This window comes from Mirounga leonina, unplaced genomic scaffold, assembly GCF_011800145.1.
Source record: "Mirounga leonina isolate KUSES-001 unplaced genomic scaffold, KU_Mleo_1.0 Mir_173, whole genome shotgun sequence".
In the NCBI taxonomy this organism is placed as follows: domain Eukaryota; kingdom Metazoa; phylum Chordata; class Mammalia; order Carnivora; family Phocidae; genus Mirounga; species Mirounga leonina.
Genome location: NW_023270447.1, coordinates 43,761,937 through 43,777,186, shown reverse-complemented (window position 1 = coordinate 43,777,186; position 15,250 = coordinate 43,761,937). Strand labels below are relative to the sequence as shown.

Genomic DNA, 15,250 nt, shown 5'->3' with positions numbered 1-15,250 from the left:
CTCCCCAAGGCAGGCAATTCTATAAGACAACTAATTTGATATTCTCAACAAAGTCAATGGCATAAAAACAAAGTTAGAAGTTAGGGGAGGAAGAAACTACTTTAGTTGTTGTTTTTGTTTTTAACACAAGTGATCTAAAAACCAAACTCTTATCTGTGGATTTTATGTGGATCTCCATTTGAATAAACCAACTATAAAAAGATATTTATGAGATAATCAAGGAAATTTAACATGTACTGGATATTAGATGATACCAAGGAATTACTGTTAATTTTGGTTAAGTGTGATAACAGCATTGTGATTAAGTAAGAAAATATCAATGGTTATACTAGTCTTTCTATTTCTGTGTATGTTTAAAGATTCCCATAATTTAAAAGTACTTTATCAGAGAGAATACAAGAAGACAAATTGATGTCAGCAAGCTCTGACAATCCTTTGAAGGAACTGTGTTGCAAAGAAGAGCAAAGAAATACTGGGGGCTGGGCACAGGCAGAAAAGTACGGCAAAAGAGAAGGATTTTTTTTTTTTTTTTTAAAGATTTTATTTATTTATTTACTTGAGAGAGAGAGAGAAACAGCATGAGAACGGAGAGGGTCAGAAGGAGAAACAGGCTCCCCGCTGAGCCGGGAGCCCGATGTGGGACTCGATCCCAGGACTCCGGGATCACGACCTGAACTGAAGGCAGTCGCTTAACCAACTGAGCCACCCAGGCGCCCGAGAAGGATTTTTTTAAATGGGAGAAATAACAGCATGTTTGTATACTGATGGGAATGATCAGGTAAATAGAGAGGAAAGGTGATAAAAGAGAAGGAAGAATTACTAAAGGACCATATTTCAATAACGGAGTGAAGTAGGGACTGACTAATCCCTCCGCTTGTTCACAAGTGGTTCATCTAGAGTCACAGGTGTACAGGTAGACTACATGGGTACAGATGGTGGTAGGAGTATGTGCAAGTTCTTTTCTGACTGCTCCAATTTTCACAAGTACAATATGAAGCCAAGTTATCTGAGGAGTAAAAATGGGAAAAAGCGATTAAGGGTTAACAGGAGGACGCATGAAATAAGCCAACTAAAATAGTGGGGAAATGAATGAACTAGGAAAACATACTACTTGCCTGGAAATGTGAAAGCCTTCCTGAGTGAGTGGTCATAAACTGAGTGAGACCAGTCAAGAGGATTATGTTTTTCTCCAGCCACACGCAGCTGCACAAGTGCAGGTATGAAGGAAGCAGAGAGCTGGATTTTGAACAGCACTGAGGCTGTGCCAATGACATGAGAAGCTAAAGAATTCAAGGTTACATGCTAGAGAGTCATTATAACGATCATCAAATAATTTAAGTTTGGTAAGGAGAGAAAAGAAAACATCAAAGTGTGAGGCACAGGAAAAAGTCAGTAGGATCACGGATTCTACGTTCTGGGGATGAAGGATAGTTGGAATCAGGACATCAGTATAAGAGGGGCACCTGGCTGGCTCAGTCAGTGCAGCATGCGACTGACTCTTAATCTCAGGGTCATGAGTTCAAGCCCCACACTGGATGTGAAGTCTACTTAAAAATAAAAATAAAAATAAATTTTAAAGGATACCAGAACAAGAGAGCAAGAAAGGTAAGAAGCAGCATTCAGAGAGCAAGAAACAGAAAACTGAGATTACAGAGGGGTTACGATTATTTATAATGACCAAATCTAGGGCATGACTATGGAAGTGAGTAGTTCAGGTGTAATACAGGACACAGAATATCAGTACAGAAAAGGAGTTCAAGACTCTGAGAGGGTATGAAAAGGATCATCTCCACGTACATTGAAATCACCAAGAAATCCATATATTCTAAAATTTCTCCCATCAGCATGTTACTGTTGTTAAAAGTAAACTCCATCTTTAAAATTTTTAATACAAACATTATAAACATCTCATTACAAGGTAATCAAACTGTTAATCAAACTGCTGGCATACCATGTTTTTTCAATAATTGGCGTCCTTTCATACCTAAATGGAAAGTGTTAATACATAACTCTACCCGTCACTCTTAATAACTTTTTTAGTTTTTGACAAATGGAGGTATATTTTTAATTCATATTCTTACTGTAACTACTAAGTATCAGTTTTTTTATCCAAATTGATTATCCTGGGGCACCTGGGTGTCTCAGTTGGTTAAGCATCTGACTCTTGATTTTGGCTCAGGTCATACCTCAGGGTCAAGAGACTGAGCCCAGTGCCGGAGCCAGCTTGGGATTTTCTCTCCCTCTGTCTCTCCCTCCAGGCCCCCACCCCTGCTTGAGCTTTCCCTCTAAAAATTGATTATCCTCATGCCAGTTTCCTTAATAAGAACACATATGCTTATACCTCTGACATAGTAACTGGCTAAGGCAATGATTCACTAACTGTATATTCCCTTCTATAAAAGGGGACAGATAATACTACAAATCTATGTAATTATTTAATATTTCCTTCAGTACCTATTTCCAGAATAGATTCCTAAATTTTCCTATAATGAATCACCTTGGATCTGGGGAGTCTTAACCATAAAATTCCAGAGTTGATAAATTCTGAATGTAAAGTTTCAGAGTTGACTAGGAAATCAGGACCCGTATTACACCTCCTAACACTCTTCCCCAACTCAAATTTCAGGAAAGAGAGGGGTAGCAGCAAATCAGATTATGACACTAGTGATGGAGCCCAATCCACTGGTTCGTCTTTCCACTATTTTTTCACGGCCTTGTCAGTAATGTGCCAGTTAACATCCCAGATTTTAAATGTTACTTACTGTGGTATGATGGGATATACTGCCAACAATGTTGAGGTTTTTGAGCAGTTGAGGAGAACCACTGTATTGTCCAGAGATCTGCTTCCTGACTTCAGCAGCCACAGTTCTATAACAAAGAAAGTAAATATATTATTTAAAAAGAAAACAACCATGTTTAAAATGGAAGGAAACTAAGTATATTAAATATTCATTTAAAAACCAACAAAATCTCAGAGTATCAACAGGGCCATAAATTCATAAGATACTTCAGTAAATACTGCCTATAATTACAGTAGAACATCTTTATGCTGATGTAGGACACAAAAGTGACAGCCAACTTACAGAAGGCTTTTTTTGTATCTGGCATTTCAGGAAACATACTTTGGCCTTCAACACAGCAGGAAGCTACAATAAGACAGATATACATATATATATTAAAATGTACATATCTTAAGGATATAAAATTCTAAAATATTTTATAAACAAAGAATTAGGAAGAAAAAAAAACTCCTCTTTCCTTTCTAATATCACTAGCTCCTCATTCATGTCCCAGAAAACTATCCCCTATTTTTACTTAACTAACAGAAATCGGCCTTAATACTCTGGCATTAATGGCTTTCCATAATCTGACCCTAATCACCTTTCCTGCCTTGCATGTCCTTTCCCAAATTCTTGTCAGTGAACATAAATTGCTTCCCACAAAGCTGTTTCTCTCCTATACTCACAAATTCAATCCTTAACTAGTTTTTAGGCTAAACTCAAATACCAAGACATGCATACAAACGTCTTGGCTCACCCCAACTAAAATTACCACCCTTCATTGAAACTCTTAGAGCATTTATAATCTAATGCATTTTCCTCCTCCCTAGTTATTTTTCCACATTTTATTTTTGCTCTATATAAACAGAGGCAGTGGTTTCACTCATCATTGTTTTCCCTAAAATATTTAGCAATGCAGCACTCAAAACAGGTGACTGGTTTAGTCCTATGAAATATACAGTATTACTGAACTTTCTGACAAATGAAGTAAACCACAAAAGCATTACCATAATACAACAGATTAAGTCTTTATTTGAATTAGGATTAGAGCTTAGAAGTTCTACCACTTCAAGCTGGTTACTAACCCTTGGGGGCATACTAGTACTTCAAATTTACTTACATGGCATTTCTAAAACAAAAATATTTTAGAAATTCAAATGACTTTATACCTCATCATTCTCCATATTCCTCATATTTCACAAAACTATAAAGCAAAATATTCAATGAGTCCCAAATCCAGTAACTAGCAACTTCCTCACATTAGTAACATTTTTATTAAATAGAAATAAGAACTCAAAAATAAAAAAAGAAATTATAACTTAAGAACACAAAATAAACACCACTATCCATAGATTTTGTGCAATTCTTTTTCTGTAGTCAATATCTAACCTCTACACTATGATCATCAACTGTCCACTTCCTTATTTTATAAAACTAGCCTTCTGGGTTTTTTTTACTCTTTTCCAAAAAATAAACCCTACTTTCTCCAATCATCCTACTGCAAATAAATTGAAATAGGTCTAATGACCTGATTTCTGGGCCAGCCTGATGCTTTTGTTCTGCAGCGTTCTCAAACCAGAGGCTGAATTCAGAGTCCTGAACATGTTGGTCCCCGTACAAATCTCCAGCTGAATTTCTAAACAATCTCATTTTCCAAAAAATATCCAGATTTATGATACAATCTTTTCCCCCACCTTCTTCTCTTCCATACCTCCTTCCTTTTTTCATGTTCAACCATTCCACACATATTTACTCAGCCTGTTTTGAGCCTATTACTCAAGTAGAAATTTTTGATACAAAGGTAAAAAAAAGTTAGTAAGTCTCAAGATACTGAATTAGCTCAACTTTTTTTAATGGGTGATTTGAGGTACTTTAGACCATTTCTGTGTTTTATAAAAGGCTAATTTGTTCTTCATAATTGCTGAAACCTAGAAGTTCATCCTTCAATAAGTAAATGGATATACAAACTGCAGCACATCCATACAATGCAATATTATTCAGCAATAAAAAGAAATATGTTATCAAGCCACAAAAGACATGGAAGAACCTTAAAAGAATCCTGCAAGTGAAACAAGCCAATCTGAAAAGCCTGTGTACTGTACGATTCCAACTATATGACATTCTGGAAAAGGCAAAACTATGGAGACAATTAAAAAAACAACAACCAGGGATTGCCAGGGCTGGAGAGGGAGAAGGAAGGGCTAAGAAAGTAGTACACAGGGGATTTAAAGGGCAGTGAAATTACTCTGCGTGATTCTATAATGTAAACAGATGTCCTCATGCATCTGTCAAAACCAACAGAAGGTACAACACAAAGAGCAAACCCAATGTAGTCCATGGACTGTCATTAATAATAATATATCCATATTGGCTCATAAATTATAAAATGTACCGCACTAATGCAGCGTATTAACAATAAGGGAAACTTGGGGCACCTTGGGTGGCTCAGTGGATTAAGCATCCGACTCTTGATTTCAGCTCAGGTCTTAATCTCAGGGTCACGAGTTTAAGCCCCACACTGAGCTCCACCCTGGGAGTGGAACGTACTTAAATACTAAAATTTTAAAAAAAAAATTGGGGGGGGGCGCCTGGGTGGCTCAGTCGTGAAGCGTCTGCCTTCGGTTCAGGTCATGATCCCAGGGTCCTGGGATCGAGCCCCGCATCAGGCTCCCTGCTCAGCAGGGAGCCTGCTTCTCCCTCTCCCACTCCCCCTGCTTGTGTTCCCTCTCGCTGTGTCTCTCTGTCAAATAAATAAAATCTTAAAAAAAAATAAATACATAAAAAATAAAAATAAAAAAATTTTTTTTAAATAAGGGAAACTTGGGGCGCCTGGGTGGCTCAGTTGGTTAAGCATCTGCCTTCGGCTCAGCTCATGATCCCAAGGTCCTGGGATGGAGCCCACATCAGGCTCCCTGCTCAGCGGGGAGCCTGCTTCTCCCTCTCCCTCTGCCGCTCCCCCTGCCTATGTGTGTGTGCACTCTCTCTCTTTCTCTCTGTCAAATAAATAAATAAAATCTTTAATGAATAAATAAATAAAATAAAAATAAAGGAAATCTGCTGGGGAAACGTGTAAGGGAACTCTCTGTACTTTCCACTTTCCACCAGATGTGAAAAGACAAGGAAGTTCATTTCAGTTTAGGATTCCCCTTAGGCCTTTTATTTATTTATTTATTCATTCATTCATTTTTTTAAAGATTTTACTTATTTGAGACAGAGAATGAGTGAGCAAGAGAGCAGGAGCGGAGGGAGAGAGAGAAGCAGACTCCCCCCTGAGCAAGGAGCCCAATGCAGGGCTTTATCCTGGGACTCCAGGATCACAACCTGAGCGGAAGTCAGACGCTTAACCGACTGAGCCACCCAGGTGCCCCTCCCCTTAGGTCTTTTAATGAGGCCTATATATTGTGTGTTCTTTATTGTGTTTAAAGTTTAAAGGCCTTAAAATCTCCTGATTCTTTTGTCAAGACTTAGATGAGAATATGAAAAAGCTTTTTCACAGACAGAATCAATATTCTATGTCTCTTTATGTGTCTCTTCCTCAGTGCTACTCAACTCAGTCTATCAACCTCAGCACTATCTCACTGTTTCTGGGCTAAACCATGAGTTATCTGAATTTCATCAAATTCAAGATGTCACTAATTATTAAGACCTGCCATTACTTCATGTATAGCTAAGAAAGAAAAACCTTGCCAATTAACCACCATACCATCAATTAATTGGAAGACATACCCTGATTTCAGAAGATGTTAAGCAGTGAAACTTAAAATAAATGAAATATGATTACCTGAAAAAAGAGATGATTCTTTCTTGACTAACAGAGATATACAAAAGATAATCCCCATGCTACAAATATTCATCTTATTTCTACATTACATAATTTCCCAAAAAAAGAAAATTAGTAATAATTTGAGAATAAAAACCATTTCTAAAATGGGCTATAATAGCAATAAAAATATAACCTAAAGAAGGGATGTATTTACACTGAGACCCTCTCTATATGAGAAGATTTCATAGAATGGTAGTGAGGAAATTTTCCCAAATGAAAAATAATACTCTTAACCATATTATGGTCCAAAGTATGCAAGACAAAAAATATGATGAATATAGTTCCTGATATCAGTTAAAATCCTTTACTAGACAGTAGTCCTTCCTTACTCATGGGAAATAGTTCCAAGACCCCCAGTGGACGCCTGAAACTGCATTTTACCGAACCCTATCTATATGCTTTTCCCTGTATGTACATACCTATGACAAAGTCTAATTTACAAATGAAGCAAAGTAAGAGATTAACAACAATAACAGAGCAACTGTAACAATATACTGTCATAAAAGTTATGTGAATGTGGTCTCCCAAAATATCTTACTATATTATCTTCACCCTTCTTGTGATGATGTGAGATTAAATGCCTATGTGATGGGATGAAGTGAGGGGAATGACTTAGGCACTGGGATGCGGCGTTAGGCTCCTTCTGAGAAGAGAGATGCTGAATCCTCAGAAGGAGGAGCATCTGTTCCCTGACTGAGGCTGATCACAGAAAGTGAAACTGTGGATAATGGGGGCGTACCGTAGACTGCTTTTTCCCATAATAATTTTTCCTATTCTGGGGTACCTGGGTGGCTCAGTCAGTTAAGCGTCTGCCTTCAGCTCAGGTCATGATCCTAGGGTCCTGGGATGGAGCCTGGCATCTACCTCCCTTTACCTACTTTAGGAAGACATGATTTTCAAAGCTAATTATGAAAACATTTGTCATTGGAATTAGTCTGCTTCTCCTTCTCCCTCTGCCCCTCCTCACCACTTGTGCATGTTCTCTCTCTCTCTCAAATAAATAAAATCTTTAAAAATAATAATAATAATATAATAATAATTTTTCCTACTCCTAGTGATAGCTCTACTGTAGGGAAATACAGGGAAGTCCTTTTTTACTTCTAATAAGCTACTAATATTAACTACAGGGGCGCCTGGGTGGCTCAGTCAGTTGCATGTCTGCCTTCGGCTCAGGTCGTGATCTCAGAGTCCTGGGATCAAGCCCCATAGGGAGCCTGCTTCTCCCTCTACCTCCTCCACTCCCCCTGCTTATGCATGCACTCACGTGCTCTCTCTCTGTCAAATAAATAAAATCTTTAAAAAATATATTAACTGCAAAGTAGAAAGAATAGGTCAAAAATTCCATAGTTACTTATGCTCCTAAATTATAAGGGAATACCTTCTTCCCCTCCCAAAAGAACTGACTGAATACTTGACCTATTTGTCTCCTGATCAACTCTCTCCATTTCCACAAGCTCCCTCATTATGTCAACATGCATTACAATTTTCACAAAAGAAAACACTAAGGCCATTCACCATAGGACACTGGAAATAACCAATAAAGGACTCACATCCTGAGGGAAATTATGTTGTATTTAATCTTTCCTCTAACTTCTTCCCACTTTCAGATGCCCCATCTAACCCATGATATCCAGAATGACCAACCTGGGCCTCTCTCATCTCTACTCATTCTCCTTGGGACCAACAGAAGAAATAAGATCTCTTGGAACTGTAACTGTTTATATATAAAATAAAAGTCAGGGAAGAAGTGAAGGGTAAGAGGATATACCATGGAATATACCAGGTAAGAGACTACATCAGAGACAAGGCAAAAAAGGGCTGGCTAAAAATCCCCAAAGGAAAAAGGAAAAGAACAGCTGATACTCCAGTGTTGTGACTATCCAAGCCCAAGATTGGTAACTGATGGGTGGAATCACAGTCCTACCATTGGCATTAAAGATAAAGAGAAGCAAAATAAAGAAAACAACAGATTAGACGTGGGCCACCTATGACCCGGTAGGGGTGTGGAAGGAGGGACTATGGACTTCTGCTGCTTTGCTTGGGAGGACTCTAACTGGCACCTGGAAACTTTTAGGAAGACATGATTTTCTAAGCTAACTATGAAAACATTTGTCATTGGAATTAGTACTGTGACAAATGGCAGGAAGACAACACTGGCTAAGAATCTGCAGAAACCTTCCAAACTGCAGCATCATATCCCAGGATGATTTCTTTAAGCCACAGTCTGAGAGATAGACAAATACAGATGGATTTCTGCAGTATGACGTGCTTGAAGCACTTAACATGGAAAAAATGATATCCACCATTTCCTGATGGACAAAAAGCCCAAGACACTCACTGTTATCAACAGACTCTGGAAATGCTGAGAAATTCCCATATTAATGATCAAAGGCTTCCTTCTCTTTAACTATAAGCCCCTTGACACTCTATGGTACAGAAGCTACTTTCTGACCAATCCCTACGAAGAATATAAAAGGAGGAGGAGTATAAAGGTCTACAAGCCTCCAGACCCCCCAGGGTACTTTGATGGCCACATGTGGCCCATGTATCTAAAGCACAGAGAAGAAATGAAGACATCAGGTGGGAAACTGTTTACCTAGACAGAACAAAATCTGAAAAGGACCTCTTCTCACAAGTGTATGAAGATCTAATACAAGAACTAGCAAAGCAAAAGTGTTTGCAAGTAACAACATAAAAATGGTGTGCCCTGAATCCTTCCTGGGATGAATTAGGAAACTCAAAGGAGTATATTTAAGGACCTTAACCAAGATACAGTATGTAGTTTGGTATGATGGCAGCTGCTGGTTTGTTTGTTTCTGTTATCACACATGGTTTCCCCAATATGTGAAACAGTAAATAGTTATCCATGCCAGTAGACAGGAATTTACCTTGATGAGGTATTCTCACTCCAAGGAGTGCAGAAATATAGCACAGCTCACAAACAATGACTCAGTTCCTCTAGACTAATGATCATCAAACTTTTCTGAATAGGACACAGAGGACAAAATAAGGTTTACATCACAATCCAGTATATATGTAATCTATTGTGTTTGTATGAATGTGTCTGTGTGTATGTAGGTATATATGTGTGTGATGTGTGTGTATATAAACACACATATCAAGTATCAAAAGTATTCACCTTAGATATAATGCCAGGTTCTATTTGTAATTTTTTAAAAATATTCATTACCATCTAATACAGATGCTGACCTCCTGCAAATAAAGGCTTTACTAGGAATAGCAATGACATTGAATAAATCAATAATTTACCAGGAAAAAACAAAAACAATAGATTAAAGAAATGCAACACTGTGTTACCTACTAAGTATCTGTGCCAAAAATGTTTAACCTGAATTGAATCAAACTGTACATCTAACATCCAGTTAACAGGAAATATAGAGAACACTAGAACAAGCTGAACAAGCTGGTGCCAAAGGAAGCAATCAGACAAAAACCAGAAGGCAGGTCATTCTGTACTGCAAGTCTCTTCAACAAATCAGTGTCATGGTAAATAAATAAGTAAAGACAGTGGGCTAAGTTTTAGCATTAAAAAAAAAAAAAAGACCAGACCAAAAAAAAGTATAGTCTATTTAAAAGAAGAAAAAAAAAAACTTAAGAGATATAACTAACTATAATGAATGGTTCCTAATTGGATCCTGGCTCGAACAAACCAGCTACAAAAGACATTTCTGAGGATAATGAGCAATTTGAACATAGACAGGTATTACATTATTAAGAATTACTGTTTTTTTAATGTGTGAAAACAGTATTATAGTAATGCAGGAAATGTCCTTATACTTTTAGAGATGCAAATGATGTCGGTAACTTAGCTTTAAACTCTTCAGTTATTATTACTCTACCTTAATGTACAAAACTAGCAAACTAATTATGGAGTACAGACGGGGCAAGTACTCTTCAAGAAGTATATTGTGTCCTCCATAAAGCCCTGCCTGATTATTTCTGTTCTGTTCCACTCAGGTTAGCTTCTCCTCCTCTGTGCTTTCAAAGTAATCATATGTATCCATATACATTCAAGGCAACAGTTACTAAGGGGCTCATTTAGACAGGCAGCCGACTAGCCCGATGACTGCTTTTCACCTTGGACTAAGAACCTGGCCTTGCTAACACAGAGACTGATTTCAGCAGTAGGAAAGCTCTATGTTTGTAAACATTCTCTTTGATATAAGCACATAAATTGCAAAGCAGGTTCTTCTGGAATACCAATGCAACCCTCTAATATAAAAAGTATGGTGGGGGGCGCCTGGGTGGCTCAGTTGGTTAAGCGGCTGCCTTCGGCTCAGGTCATGATCCCAGAGTCCTGGGATCGAGCCTCGCATCGGGCTCCTTGCTCAGCGGGGAGCCTGCTTCTCCCTCTCCCTCTGCCTGCCTCTCTGCCTACTTGTTCTCTCTCTCTCTCTGTCGAATAAATAAATAAAATCTTAAAAAAAAAAAAAAAAAAGTATGGTGGAAGGAAAAAAGGAACAGTGAAGGATCAAGAACTTGGCTTCTCAGGTCTGGCACTTTCTCACACTTCAGAGGCACCTCTGAACCTCCTTGAGGAATTAGGGAGGACAAGGAAACTTCACTTCTGGAGTATGCTATGCTGGCTCTTATTTTGTATAAATGTCTCAAAGCAGGTTAATTTCTGCCATTAAAGAAAATGTATATTCTTTAACTCAATCTGGTGGCACTTTTCTACCAAAAACTATCTCACTGTGATAACCAAACAATATCACAGACATAGCATCTATCAAATTGTTTTGAAATCTACTTACCTATCTCCTTGAAAGAAACCAAGCAATGCAAGGGGGGACTTCATTTACCTGTGTACCCTCTACCAGAGTGCCTGGCGCATCCTGAGTACTTAATAAATGTTTTCAAAGCTGAACTAAAAAAATGGGAATAGAGAGAAATTCATAATTCTCCCGCACCACCCCAAAAAGTAGTTCAGAAAGAATACCAGAATGGAACAACTGATGTGAGCTTCTCTTTTTTTTTTTTTTTTAAGATTTTATTTATTTATTTGACAGAGAGACACAGCGAGAGAGGGAACACAAGCAGGGGGAGTGGGAGAGGGAGAAGCAGGCTTCCCGCCGAGCAGGGAGGCCAATGTGGGACTCGATCCCAGGACCCTGGGACCATGACCGGAGCCGGAGGCAGATGCTCAATGACTGAGCCACCCAGGCACCCCCTGATGTGAGCTTCTTAAGGACAGAGACTGCACCCCATTAATCTTTACATCCTCTGTCTAGAGACGATGGAGAGAGAGAAAGAAACGGAGACACAGGTATACAAGTGCAGAGAGAGAAAAGGAGATAGGGCAGAAGAATGAATTTAGAGACTACTCAGTATATGAATCTTCCAAATCCCTTTCAGAGTAAACTAATCTGTTAAGTACAATTGTTTCTAATTGATTGGGAAAGGACAAGGAAGTATGCCTTTTTATCTATTACTGTCAAATAGGTAAATATTTGCTGAGGGGAAAACTCTGAATCCACACAAGAATTCTAAATATATAACCGTTTCTGTAAGAGCCTTGCTGACATCATTATCCCATTTATTAAGTGAAACAGGGAAACACAATGCTCTGCTATTATACATGAAACTCCTTTTAAACAAGATATATGATATGTTTACTTATCTCAAAGCAGTCTCTAATATGACTTTAACCTATCTGCAAAGGGCTGGTTCCAGAACTATGTTCAAACTCCACAATTATGTAAATAAAGTTATTACAAGTAGCAGAGGAAATAAGATTTTCCAACACAGAGAAAAGACAAAGAAAATAAAATAAATCTATAAAGGAAGACATCTTTTTTTTTTTTTAAAGTAGACTCCACACTCAATGTGGGGCTTGAACTCACAACCCTGAGATCAAGAGTCACATGCTCTACTGACTGAGCCAGCCAGGTGCCCCAGGAAGACATCTTTTAAAAAGTAAACAAAAGGAGTGCTCGCTTCGGCAGCACATATACTAAAATTGGAACGATACAGAGAAGATTAGCATGGCCCCTGCGTAAGGATGACACACAAAAAGTAAACAAAAGGAATATATACCTGGCATTAAAAAACTCAAACCTCACAAAGAGGTAAAAATAAACGGTACATCTCTCTACCTCCATCCAATCCCCAATCCTATTTCCCAAATGTAACCACTTAATATTTTATCAGGTATCCTTCAAGAAAAATATGTGTCTACTTTTTAATGTCCACATATGACATCATACAACAACAAAAAAACTTTTCTTGATACCTTACATTATACACTTATCTTGGGAATCATTCCATAACAGCACATAAAATTAATAATATTCTAACAATATTCATCAAGCATTTACAACTTATATGCCAGATACTGTATAATGTGTTAGACTTGTTATACCCCATTTAATCCTCAGAAAACCTCTATGAAGTAGGCATTATAGTAGGATATTTAAGTATCAAGAGGTTAAGGTCACAAAACTAATAAGGAATAGAACCAAGATCTGAACATAGAGCCCCCACTCTTAAACACTGCTCTCCGGCTTTTATCTGCTACAGAGTTTAGGATATGGGTGAACCAGAACATATTTAACCAGCAATCTCTATTGGTAGACATTAAGGCTATTTCTAGATTTGTAAAGATTATCACTGGAATGCAAGCTCCATGAGAGAATTTTCTCTAAATCTAGAATTATGCATGAAAAGAGAAAGAAATCTTTTGGGCCTTTTGTATTCCAAATTTTCTACAGCACCATAAATTACGTTATAGTCAGAAAAAACACATATTTTTTTTTAAGATTTTTTTATTTATTTATTTGAGAGAGAGAATGAGAGAGAGAGCACATGAGAGGGGGGAGGGTCAGAGGGAGAAGCAGACTCCCCGCCGAGCAGGGAGCCCGATGCGGGACTCGATCCCGGGACTCCAGGATCATGACCTGAGCCGAAGGCAGTCGCTTAACCAACTGAGCCACCCAGGCGCCCGAAAAAACACATATTTTTAGATAAACTTCAAAAATAAAGTAACTTTCACAAACTTATGAAAGATAGAGAGGCAGGGTTTGAATTCAGATCCATAAAACTCCTAAGGCCTCTTTCCTTGGAAGCAAGTTTCCAAAGGTAAATGATTCTAGCTACAGTTCATATTAATGAGCTCTCTGTTCTTGAAAACCTAGCCTATGAGGTCAGCTAAAGATACTCGTGAAAATGTCTAGTGTATACACTTAACATATTAATAGGAACACTGTAATTACAACCACCACCACTGTTATGATCTGTTTCCTATCCTTCAGGATGGCTAAATAAAACTCCCTTCTGAGTCCCTGTCACTTGTCAGTTAGCCTGTGTTAAATTCTTTAAGAATTTAGGTTCACAGTGGGCCAGAAGCCACTAAAGGCCTAAGAAACAAAAACAAGGAAAGGTTGATTTGTGAAACCAAAGCACAGAAACAGTCCTTCTATATAATACACTTAACATTTAAGACATAATTCCTTTTGGGGGAGGATAAAGAAAAAAAGATGTCGATGACTCATGTATCCCATCTGACACAATTCTGGAATAACATTTAAATCAAAGATTTAGAGAGCACTGTATGAAAGAGACGTGGATGTCTCCATCACTCTATCTATAGCATTCTACCATATCTCAAGTTCCTCAACAAAAACATGGTGATAACATTGTTTCCAACTTCATGGAACATATTAACTTATAACTACAGAAAAAAAAATTTTTAATTTAGCATTTGAAAAATTAACACTGATCTGAAATTGGCAACTAAAATAAAAACTGAGAGGGGGAGAAAACCTTTTACTGTAAAAAGTCAATCTTCCCAAAAGGAGATAAATTTATCTTCAATTCCACCCTACTTCATAAAAATAAAGCCAGAATCTCCCACAAACGTACAAATTATATCCTGTATACAATTAGTTGCTAAGTCCTGTTCATTCTAACTCTTAAATACTTCTCAAATCTTTGTCTTCTCTTTCCTTTTCCTACAGCACCTGCCTACAAATAGCATCATACTTAATGGTGAAAGTCTGAATGCTTTTCTCGTTAGACTAGGGAGAAAGCAAGGATGTCTGCTCTCACTATTCAACACTGTACTAGAGGTTCTAAGCCAGTGCAGCAGGAGAAGGAAGGAAAGATATGGAAACAAATTAAGGGTGTTCAGATGAAAAAGGAAGAAATAAAACTCTTTACTCACAGACAACATGATCCTATATGCAGAAAATCCTAAGGAACCCACAAAAAAACTCCTAGAACTAATAAACAAGTTCAGCAAAGGCAGAGGATATAAGTTCAATGTTCAAAAATCAACTGTATCTCTATATACTAGCAACGAAAAACCAAAAATAATTTTTCACTTTCATCATAACATCAGGAACAATACTTAGAAACAGATTTAACAAAAGAAGTACAAGACTTACATACTAAAAACTTCAAAACTTTGCTAAGAGAAATCAAATAATATCTCAATAAATGAAGAGACAGGGCGCCTGGGTGGCTCAGTTGGTTAAGCAACTGCCTCCGGCTCAGGTCATGATCCCAGGGTCCTGGGATCGAGTCCCGCATCGGGCTCTCTGCTCCTCGGGAGCCTGCTTCTCGCTCTGCCTCTCTCTCTCTGTCTCTCATGAAAAAATAAATAAAATCTTAAAAAAAAAAAAAAACT

The 15,250-nt window shown here is 37.9% G+C and overlaps 1 protein-coding gene, 1 non-coding gene and 1 pseudogene across 10 annotated transcripts in view; 2 read left to right on the top strand and 1 right to left on the bottom strand.

Annotated features, from left to right (window-relative positions):
- Positions 1–15,250, bottom strand: part of DOCK7 (dedicator of cytokinesis 7) — a 219,485-nt gene that overhangs the window by 191,567 nt on the left and 12,668 nt on the right. For all 9 annotated transcript variants that reach the window (XM_035018396.1, XM_035018397.1, XM_035018399.1 and 6 more), the window contains exon 2: positions 2,763–2,868. In XM_035018396.1, coding sequence (XP_034874287.1) covers positions 2,763–2,868 — 106 coding nt within the window. The remainder of the gene's footprint in view (positions 1–2,762; positions 2,869–15,250) is intronic.
- LOC118020354 lies at positions 8,703–9,298 on the top strand (annotated as a pseudogene).
- On the top strand, positions 12,554–12,662 carry LOC118020541. The gene has a single exon (XR_004681948.1). It is a non-coding gene; the product is annotated as a U6 spliceosomal RNA (small nuclear RNA).